We start from the raw sequence: 11831 nt of genomic DNA, 5'->3' as shown, positions 1-11831 counted from the left end.
AGACAGGGGAGAAAAGCAATTTAAAGGGTCGCGGTAGAAAATAAAATTACCAAGTCACCACATTGTTTTCTCGAAATATTCGAATTCTCAATTTTTGACAGATAATATTTCTCTTCCTGTACTACCTCGCAGGTAATAATTTATTTTGATTATTGTGCATCTATTAGAGTATTACGTTATAATTATTATTACATATTTTACAATAATTCTATATTAATATTATTATTATATATTATATTGCTTGCTATTATTATTATTATTATCTATTATCTAGTAATCATGATAATTGTCGTCCCGTCACTCTTGTTTCTCCACCGAACCCCACCTATACATTATTATGTGTTTGTTATTTAATTATCGTGATTGTTACGCAATTTGTTAATTTATTATTTAAGATTTTAATAATAAAATATAAGAGACATTTATATATGTATATATGTAATACGTATGTATTTACATCGACGTATATGTATAATACATTTTTAATATAGCTTACATGAATTTATAAATTTGATTATTGAATTGATTTATCGATCAACTGCGGAAGAACTTTAATAATATTTTATACGAAAGAAAGTAGGTATATAATTCGTTATAAAAAATCTCGTTACAAAGTGATAGTCTATTCGCGGAGTCATAAACTCCAATCTGAGTATCATAAAACTTTTCAATTTTAAATATGTAAATAACATTACACAGGAATTCTTTTTCTGTAAGTTCTTATCAGCCAACGTTCGATTCTTATCACTGGGTTGCCAACCGTGCTCGTCAACTTTATCACGAAGAGAATCAGATTTAACTTTATTGACGTAAAGATGATGATTTACGGAAATGATGCGTCATTTGCGCGACTTATTGGTATTTAAATAGCTTAGATAAACTATTTACATCTTCGTGTTTTAACTATTATTTCATAATATTTTTCATTGTCGAGTAGTATTACAAGTTTATCACATCAAAAGTCTTATATAATATAATTAATTACATTTAATTATCAATATCATTTTTTAGATTCTCAACATACGATGATATTTTAATCTATCTTTCTGCGAAAGTATTTATAATACAATACAATAATATAATGCAAACTTGGACTTTACTTTGAAAATAAAACTACGCTTGAATTATCAAACTATTGAATTTTAATAAAATAATCCGATATGTATCGTCTTATCTTTCGAACTTACACATCTCGTATGTAAATGACGTAAATCTCAGATGAATCTTGATAACGTTTATGTGAATTCAATCTCCAAGTTTACATCGTTTGCGAACTTTTGATATGTAAACACTATTACGTCATCATTCTGAAAACTTTTATTGAAATAATAATAACTTCTTTGTAATACGTTTTCCCTTTACAAACGCTGATATCTCTGTATCTTCTCTCGTTTATTAAATCTTTACAAAATATACAACATACTAAGGAGAGATCTCATGTTTAAAATAAATATTGAGTAATCTTATTCCTTCAGTTATACCTTTTGAATCATTATCATCATAAAATGACGCGACACTTATTTCATCAATCTTGCCATATTGTTGCTGCGCGCTTCTCGTCTTCTTCACTGAATATTAAATGCAATCCGCATTTATTTCTTTCTGCCATATAAGCAATAAATATTCTGAATCTCTTAAAGACCAATGGCGTTTGAAGCTACGCTTTCTCCGACTGCTCCTTCCACCGGTAACTCAACGACCTTCTTCTTGGAGAATATGTCCTCGATCTCGCGGAGAGTCTTCCCCTTCGTCTCAGGCAGGAATAATAAGATGAATATTACGCCAACGAAAGAGATAATCGCGAAGAAGAGAAATACGCCGTGCATGTTCATCAGTCTCAGCATGTCCGGATACGTCTTAACGGTTATCGCGCTGAAGATGTAACCTATGGCGACTGTCAAGCCGGAGAGTATGTCCTTGACCTTGGACGGAAATATTTCGCCTACCATGGCGAACGGGATTACCAGGTAGCCCAAGGTGCTCGTGAATATATACAGCATCATGCACGCTACTGGGATCACCCCGTGGTCCGACACGGCAGTTCCGTTCTCAGTGAGGAAGAGGTAGAGCGATAAGCCGCCCATGAAAATTGTCATCCCGACGCCGGAAACTATGGACGGGATTCGTCGACCGAATTTCCGGGACACGCCAGCCGTCAGGAGACTGGCTATCAAACGCGCGACGCCTATCAGGACGGCCCCGATGTAAGGATCTACCTGGACGCCAGACTTATCCATGATCGCGACGGCGTTGTATATGACGACGAAGATCCCGGAGAATTGCTGAAAGAAGAAGTAGCCGAGAATTATGACGAACGGTACGAGGGAACTCCTCTTTATCAGGTGCTGCAGCAGATTCTGATTTTTCATCTGCGGCCGCGGCTTCAGCTCGAACAAAAGTTCCGCCGGGGCCGGTTGGTCCTCTGGTACGCCACGGAACTTTTTCATGATCTCCAACGCTTCCTCGAACCGATTCTGATCCCGCAGCCATAGCGGCGCTTCGGGTATCACTAGCAAAATCAGAGCAATCGCCATTACTGGGAAGAAAGCGCACATCAAGGCCACCAGTCGCCAGTCGTCCTTTGAAAGAAAAAAAAAAATCCTATGGATTATCATTCGCATTAGATACCGCACGTCTTTTTTTTTTTAAAGTCTCAGACTTGTTGAAACGAGAGTTAATTATTATTTTTTTGATAAATCGTGACAGCAGTGATTACCAGATAGACCGATTTGAATACCCATTTACCTTGAAAATGTATCCAAAGATATAAACAATGAGAACACCGAGAGCGATGGAAATGCTCGTCCACGTGACCATCGTGCCACGCCATTTTGGTCCTGATATTTCCGCCGCGTACACCGTCGTCGGGACCGATGCCATACCCGTTGATATACCGGAAATCGTTCTGCCCACCAGAATCTGCCCGTAACTATTTGACATGTAAATTGTCACCCAGCCTGCCAGTGAGATTAACGACGTCATGAACATGCTGATCCTCCTGCCTCGTCTCATTATCAAGCTTGAGATTAAGCAACCGAGGGGTGTACCCAGCGCCGATACGGTAGCTGCGAGTATGAAAAATAATTCTTAAATAACGAAAGAGATTGTACAAATTTTTCCTTTCGATAACCGAAAGTCGTAGAAAACTTTTCGACCAATTTTGAATCACTGACCCATCCAGTTTGCCTGAACATCATCCAGTTGCAAATCGTCGGTTTTTGAAGCTTTCATCGCGAGCTCTGCCACAGCACTGTAACCGAAACCCATGGCTGGACCGAGCACGACAACATTGGCACATAATCCCATCAATATCTGTAGAAGAAACGTTGTGAATCAAGTATTGTGCGAAAACAAGCAATATAGTATCATTTAAAAAGATAATAATCTCGACAAATGACTAGATAATTTATATCCGTAACGTGAAAATACGATAAACAGATACAGGAGGAATTGCAAATAGTATATTTTTTTATTATGACATACTAAAGTCAACTAAAGCACTTATCAATCAGTCATCGAATTTTTTATCGGAGCAATCGCACGTACCTATCGGTGCAACGCATATGAATAATGTTAGAACCGGTTTGACAAACGATTACGGAGACGACAGGAAATACAGGCGGTAAATTAAAAACACGGCTATCATGTTGATAAAAATCATAGAATTTTCCCTGGCTCGAAGCGCTGATTGTATACAATTCGTGTGTGTATAGCACGTCATATATATTTAAAAGCTGTTCTATATTATCGACCAAAATTCAACCTAACATGACAATATATTTGTTTAATATAAAAGTTTTTATGCACACAAAATAAGAGAGATTTCTGCTAGGAATTGTATGAAGAAATATTTGTAAACTTTTAGAAATGACGTCTGACGTAAGTTTGTGTTTCAATCTCGCACACTCAAGGATGCACGAGAGTAATTTTTTACAGATTTTAAAAATCTTTTTTACCAGGCTTCTAAAGTCATTTCCAAAAGTTTACTATGCTGACATACCGTAAAACTTTTTATATTAAATAAATATTGTTACGACGTAAGTGTCATTTTTTAATTTTTTATCATTTTTATATGAAATTATTAGCCCCCGCGTGTTGTTTTTATAAATACTTTAATTGTGGAGAAGGATTTATCAATTCTTGTAGCCAAAAAAGAGATTTTCAAAATCTGTAATTCATGTTCTGTGGGTAATTTTGGATCAATGTCGTATAACCTAGATAAAATATATCTTATCACACATTATTGTGTACGATGATATTGAGCCTCGAATTTTTTTCCAATATCAAGGACAATCTATACATAAATTGTCCTTGCATTTTTCTATTGTTAAAAAATTGCACCATCTTATACGAAGAGTCAGAATAAAAGCTTTTTGAAAATCGCTTTGACGTAAAATATATGTCATGTGCTAAAGCTTAAATATATAGTAAGAAATGCAAATACGAATATATCATAGCGCAAATAAAAATCGCGGAGAGATTGGCTTGTTTTGACAAGGCCGATATTTTTGTTAGCATATATATATACATAAAACTTTTCATATTTTAATCTTTACTTGCTTACAGTAAGAATAATTAGTTTATTTTTGCCGACTTCTTTTACAATTAACAATCAATGACGCGTTTTTGACACGTATAGATATTACCTAACAATCTGTATAATATTTTATGAAAATATAGTTGAGTTGACTGGGAAATCCGTCCTACTACATATCTTGCTTCTATTTCATCATTTAATTTATATTCTGTCTTACGTATGCTGTATTTCATTTCCAAGATAATTCGAAAAAGGCACAATAAACGGACAAGGATATGGCATTAATATTAAAATGTAATATTGATGTTAACAAAAATTGCATAAATTTTAATACCTTTTATTAGATGTGCGTGAAATTTTTTGTATTTAATGATGCATTTAATAACGTTATTTATTTACGCAATCGAAAAGAACAAATTATTTGAGCAATAAATTAGAAAGATATTTAATATTAATATTAATATTTAATATTTTTTATGTAGATTTCTAGATAGTATTTTTAAGCAATATGCTTGAGCAATATGTATTCATTATTTTATGATGTTATCTGTTTTCATTGCGTATTAATTTGATAAGTTTTATTATTGTGATAAGTGATGTTATCATCCGGGATTATAACGTAATATTTTAAGATTTTATCCTTGTCTTTTAAGGAAAGTAATTAATTGAAAAAAAATGATGTCATTATTTTTACAAGTTGTTTTAACACATACTTGGTAAATTATTCCATCTCGTTCCCATTTTTTCTCTTCGTCAGCACTGGGTGCCATCTGCAAAAGAACAAGATTATTAAAATTTTTTTACTATTATCCATATTTTTATATAACTTTTGTAGTATTTCTTTTGTTACCATAAAATGAGCAATTCGTGTCTATTAAATCTTAAAATAATAAGAAACTGTCAAATAATTTTAACAATATTCAAATATAATATACATCCGAATATAACTATTTTCTTGTGCCATAGGAGCTTGCGTAATGTCAACGCATATCAGTGTTTCTCATAATACTGTCCATTTAAGTTTTTCAATAACGATTGATAAAATTTGATAATATATTGATAAACTTTAAAGTGCGGGGAAATGTATCAACATTCTTCAAACATAAATTTTCACTTAAAGAAGAGAAAGGAAATAAAAGCGAGGCCCGATGATTCTCATAATTGAAAGCAAAATTGGATAATAAAAAGTAATGTAGACAAATTTTTAAAAAATTAAAAAAAAAAGATGAAGATTATTTTTTCTCTGCTACTGATTTCTGAAAGAAGAACTATTCGTGTCGAAAAACTTTTCTAGCGTTGATGCCGAAAGAATCGAGAATAGATTATTCAAGAAAATAAAGAGCATTAAAAGTTATACACAAAAAACAACTTTTTTAAATTAAAAAAGAAAAAGTTCAATTTATTTGTGATATCAAAATCCAAATTTATTGCATTTCGTCTGAATTATTTACGTACCTTGATCTCGACACATGTCAATATCTGTCCTTTTGTGTTAACTTCGATTTGTTCATTCACGCTATTATTGACATTTGTTAACTCATTTATGTTATTAAAGTCTTTTTGTTTATTCGCATCATTAATATCCGTTCGTTTATTTACGTTATTAATGTCTATTACACTCGCCATAATGTTCTTTTCCCTTTAATATCCTTGTTTCTCGACTTTTTATTAATCAAATAATATAATTCAACAATAATAAAATCTTTTTGATTATATTGAGCACAAAATTACGATGTATAATTTTAGAAAACGGTATCAATCCTTTTTTATCCTTCACAAGTATCACATCTTTTCTCGTTCCTTTTTCACGGTTCAATCCTTTATATCTCTTTATAATCCTCAAAGAGTATTTATATATTCGATAATTAGCTCGATATTATATCACAAAGTACTTTAAATCTCATCAACATTCATCAACTGTTTGCATGCTGACTGCTTAAAAGATACGAAAGCATCGAGTGACTTGAGAGCCGATTATTTAAAGAAAGTTTCGGGCGACTTGAAATTAATTAATTGGCCCAAGTTATATACTATTATCGTTCATATTGTTTCGCGAGAGAAGAATTGCACCACTTCTTCTTTTTTATTTCCTTTGTCCAGATATACATATAATCTTCCACACACATACACATGAATGTACAATAAGCATCAAATAGTTGTTTATTCCGCTAAAAACTCTTTATTCGTTCGATTGAGTTCCGCGAATAACGAATCACGTGAGATTAAATGTCCTTCAAGTTTTATATCACAATTGTAGAAACGTATTATCTCGTTGTTTATCAAGTATACGTTGTTTACGAAATATACGCGCGTGCGATGATGTTTCGAGCTATTGCTTCGAGAAATTCTAAGGAACAACTGTCGTGTTTTCCGACTCGCGTGCTCCCAAGTCTCGAATAAGTATATCTCGGATCTCCAAAAAGTGCGCGTGAATACTCGCTATTCAGTCCGAGCGGTCTTTGTGATATAAATCCAGGGTATTTTGTAAGTAGACCGAGGCACGATCGTTCTTCTTCGAGCGCGAGAAATCAGAAATATTTCTCTTCGCGGGGTAGTTACGCCGATATGCATTCGCGAGCTTCTCGATTAGCGCGAGATATGATCAGCGCTAACCGAGAACTTGTTGTTGACTGAAGATGACGCAGGGATATCTGGAGCACCCGGCTGCGTGTCTTTCCTCCGAGATCATTTGCTTCGCGAATGACGATTTGCCGTTTCGACGCGGGAGTGATATTGTGAATATTAAATATATAGCCATTTTACTTTTATATTTGGACTGATAAAGAGATTGATTACGTAAAAAGAAAAAATAATGCCTTGCAATTTTGCGTAATCATGTGCAATTAGACACAGTAAATGCATTAATGATAACTTTAGTGGAAAAAATATATTAATTTATCGTCACGTTTCAAGATGTTGCAAGTATTAAATACTGTCTATTGTGTTAGCGATTATTTAAAGTGTTAATAAATTATAATTTATGGAAACTTATGGAAATATAAATTTAAAGTTTTACACAAAAATGTAAAATATTTTTTATTACTATGTTTTATTAATTTAGGCTGATTAAAGTAAAGTAAAATGCATTCATATAGGAATATGACACATCTTGCTTTCTGTGAATCAATCAATAACAGATAATCGAAAAAAACATAATATTACCATATATCAACAGTGTTAATTAAAATTGCATCTTCTCGTCATATATCATTTATCCTGAGCAAAATTTGTATCGCGTCATAAGATTGCATTTGTGAGTACTTGATTCGAAACACCTGTTTATTTCACCATTGAACCCAGTCATAGTGAAAGGCCAATTAATATTTGTCGACAAACTATAATTTGACTTCGTGTTTCAATCGATAAATTCTGCGCCACGAATTTATATTGTGACTCGTAAAATTCATTCCGGTTTTCTCGATTTGCGTAATTTCTTCTAATTAAATAGGTATACTATATTGGATTTTTAGCAGATTCATTAAAATGTACATTTTATAGAAGTTAAATTATATGTATCAGAAAATTATATATCATAATCAATGCCATCTCTTTCACATGGACAAATTAAATAAAAAGTCCTCGCTTTATTCACATTAATTTTGATAAAAGTTATATGCTGCACTTAAGTAAATATTTAATTTTCTTTTCTAGATTTAAACAAATTTTTTTTTACATTTATACGTAATTCATAATTTTATATAATTGTATTATTCCGGGTACTCAAAACGATAAAGACGATACTGGTTACGATTAAAATAACAACACAATGATTATTTTCGGTATCTCTTGCAATAGACAGTATTATGAAGCATCATGTGAACAAATGTCATCCGCACAAGAGAGATTAATATAATCACAAGTGTAATAATAACATGATTAACGTTATTATTCTGTCAACAGTCACGAGTGACATTTTGTTGCATAAGATTTTTGTTTTGTTTGAATTTAATAAATTTGCGAGTATTATTTCCTTTTTTGCTTTCTTAAAATTAATTTATCGACGTAATCTTGGAACAAATTATCGCCCCGCGTCTCATCGTTCTAGTTAATTTTTACTAATAATTTAGCATAATACATATATACATATTATAAATAAACTCCAAAAAATATTTAGATGTTTTTACAATATTTAAAGAAGATGAAATTCATTATTTAAAGAATACACGTTTATTTTGTAATCTTGATATACATAAATGTAGCTTTCCGATTTTAAAAATCTTTGATATCTTTTTACATAAAATTAAATAAATAGTATTAAATAATTATCACATATGTTTAATAAATAAAAAATTCTATATTTTCTTGTCTATTTTATAATTAATAAAAATTAACCATTAATAAAAATAAATTGTAATTATAACAGCAATGATTATGACCAAGAAATGCTAGAAAAAAATTATACTCATGGTCGAAGAAGCATGTGTTATCCGATGATGTTGGGTATCGATGTTGGAGGCCACCGGGTCGAGGCACGCGCTTACGAATTAGAAACGACTAAAAATGACTCAATTGGTTATAAGCCTCGTTATAAATATGCACGTAATAGGACATGTGTTATCGCAGAACTCTTAGCGTTTGCGTAAGGAGATTAAACAGTCACAACTATATCGCGCACATGTAATGATATCCGAGGCTGGGGGACAATGTGAGATTCAAAAAGACCGGGTTGAAGTTTCTTTTATCTTTTTGGCGCGACTAGAAATTCAGGCAACTATGACAAATTGTACAACGTGTTGCGGATATTTTAATTAAGATAAGAAGCCGAAGTTGATTTGCTAAGATAATTGTATTGTAACTTTATCATATTATCTTGTGACTGTAGAACTTTATCTTTTTCCAGTACAATCATTTCGATTAATAGCAGATAAGGTCAAAATCAATTGTAATTTTGCGGATCTAATTTGAAATATTTCTAAATTGTATTTTTGACTTAATTATTGGGTAGAGCTCATTTTAATAATTTAACTGACACTAAAACTTTTTTTACAATTTTTATCTCTAATTTTGCATGACGCATTATGCAGATAGTATTTGAAGATTTAAGATTTATTTGAATACAAATATATTGGAACGTATGGCATTTAAAGTTATAAGGCTAAAATATTACACATTGAAATATGTCATTGAAAATAAACTTAGGAAATTATTATTATATATATGGAAAACTCGCAACTATTTATAAAAAAACTTGACATTGTAATCTTTAACAACGTATATACGTAGATTGGAATATTTCGAATAAGTTTTTTGACAAAAAGTACACAGCAACTTGTTAGAGAACTATTTTCGATAAGAAACATTGTATCACAAGCAAAAAAGCAGAAGTCAAAAGATACCTTGACCTACCTGAATGAAAGGATGGCCTTCGTCTGCGGAAGAAAGCATCATTTGGACTGCAATAATTGGTGGATGCAAACAAACTTATCTTTCACTGATTTTACAGAAAGTAGGTAGAAAGTTATTCTCTATAAAAATTCGCGTATCTTTAACATTAACGATCCGCTAGCAAAATGTCGCTCTTTTCACAAATCTACTAGGAACATACTCCATTTATCGATAAATAAACACACAATGATGAGTTTCTCGAGGTCATTGCTGATAACACATTTTTCTCACTAGAAAGAAAAGTAGCGTTCACGTTAAAATACGGTAGAGAAATTGAATGTATTTTGCGATACGATGCATCACTCTGTCAGCATCAGTACTGATAAAAATATAAATCCCTCCAAAGTGTGTTTTTCAAGAGAGAGAAAGAGAAAGAGAGACCTTGTTATTTTTTTAATAAGCGCCCATCAAAACTGGTTTTCTTGATGATATGCTATATATAAACGCTTTGTGAGTGAATCTTCTAAGTATGTTTGAAATGACGACATATGTGTGACTCCCACGTATTTATTAGATTTGAATAATAATTTACGTGATAAAAGTGTAAATTTGCTATAAATTAAGCCAATAGTGTAACGGAAGAAAGAATTATATGAATTTTAAAGTAAAATTTCAACCAATATTCACATATGTTTTTAAAAACAAATATTTTCAAACTAGAACAAAAAAAATTTTTCCAAGAAAAAAGGACAATATTAAAAATTATAATAACATACTCCAAACCAACGCGCAACTGTTACACAACTTAAGGAGCACATGAAGAGAACAATGTTATATTTCACATTTATGTAGACAAAATATATAAATACTACATCCTTGAGACAGCACTTTAAAAGAACAATTTTATATTTCTTTGTTATGTCTACAATTTATAATATTTCTTTAAAAATGTAATAAAAAATACACTCGCAGTTCGAGATATATAACATAAATATAACTGTAATCTTTTAGTAATATAATATTTATTATATTATTGATACATAATATTGATATATATATATATATATATATATATTATTACCGATACATAACTATTGCAATAAATTTGAGATTTTCTCCATTTCCTGCATTTTCTTCGAATAATCTTTCTTTAAATCTTAAACCTTTAAATAAGGAACACAAACTTTTACATAACATATTTTAAAGTCTTAAAGTTGTTCAAATAAAATTCTTTTGTAACGCATTATTATGTAACTGATTATTTTAATGTTGCGAATTTGTGGCACATAGATATATGTATATCACATCGCTATTTGCTGATTTAATATTTAATTACATGAAAATATATATAAATATATATATATATATATATATATATATGTGTGTTTTGGTTATGTAAAATTTGCATATATTTATTTTTATTTTACCAGGTATAACTCTTGAAATGCAAATATGACGATTAAATGATATATTTTGTTTTCTTTATAGTTATCTTATTCAAACAAGTAATAATTGATACACAGTAATAAAGAAATGTATACAATATGTATTTACGAATGTAATGAAATATAGTTATCACTTGTTTGAATTGATCTTGATTAATTATTCCTTTGTGAAGTATGAAAAATCAAAGCTTAACTAGGTTTCCTTCTATTTGCGCATAACAAATAAAACAAATAATTAAAAATACTAGTTTCATTGCGAGAATCTTGTTTTTTTCTTTTTATATTTTTAGGTGGTCTTAGATAATTAATATTGTATATTCCGATTAATATTATATTAACAAAGAAACCGTTCAAAAAAGAAAATCTAAAAAAATTATGTAAATTGATTTAAGAAAGATTGAATTAGGAGAAACAAATAAAATAATGACATTTTTATAAATAGTAATTCTGGTATCTCGATTAAATAATTGAAGAGTTAAATTAAGTTCAATTTAATAATTAATTTAGTTAATCTTACAATTAAT

At 30.8% G+C, this 11831-nt stretch overlaps 1 protein-coding gene across 3 annotated transcripts; it reads right to left on the bottom strand.

Moving 5' to 3' along the window:
* Positions 1 to 841: 841 nt before the first annotated feature.
* LOC140672341 (trehalose transporter 1-like protein) lies at positions 842 to 10217 on the bottom strand. Of its 3 annotated transcripts, none has more exons than XM_072904399.1 (5): positions 9884 to 10217; positions 5251 to 5307; positions 3174 to 3312; positions 2746 to 3065; positions 842 to 2579 (listed from the first exon to the last, which is right to left on the bottom strand). In XM_072904399.1, the coding sequence occupies exons 1-5, from the start codon at positions 9923 to 9925 to the stop codon at positions 1635 to 1637; spliced, it is 1503 nt and encodes a 500-aa protein (XP_072760500.1). In that variant the 5' UTR covers positions 9926 to 10217; the 3' UTR covers positions 842 to 1634. The 3 variants fall into 3 exon arrangements, with proteins under 3 accessions (XP_072760500.1, XP_072760501.1, XP_072760499.1); XM_072904400.1 differs by lacking the exon at positions 9884 to 10217 and adding an exon at positions 8940 to 9166; XM_072904398.1 differs by lacking the exon at positions 9884 to 10217 and adding an exon at positions 5993 to 7222.
* Between the last annotated feature and the right edge of the window lie 1614 nt (positions 10218 to 11831).

The sequence above is a fragment of the Anoplolepis gracilipes genome, chromosome 13 (assembly GCF_047496725.1).
Source record: "Anoplolepis gracilipes chromosome 13, ASM4749672v1, whole genome shotgun sequence".
Classification (NCBI taxonomy): Eukaryota; Metazoa; Arthropoda; class Insecta; order Hymenoptera; family Formicidae; genus Anoplolepis; species Anoplolepis gracilipes.
Note: the sequence above shows the minus strand (reverse complement) of the source record. Positions and strands in the feature narration are given on the sequence as shown.

Coding starts and splice junctions, on each gene's coding strand:
- LOC140672341 (XM_072904398.1), bottom strand. CDS start 6,163: ATGGCGAGTGTAATAGACATTAATAACGTAAATAAACGAACGGATATT. Junction 5,308..5,992: donor TGACATGTGTCGAGATCAAG/GTACGTAAATAA, acceptor GTTCTTTTGCAG/ATGGCACCCAGTGCTGACGA. Junction 2,580..2,745: donor TCTTTGGATACATTTTCAAG/GTAAATGGGTAT, acceptor TTTCTTTCAAAG/GACGACTGGCGACTGGTGGC.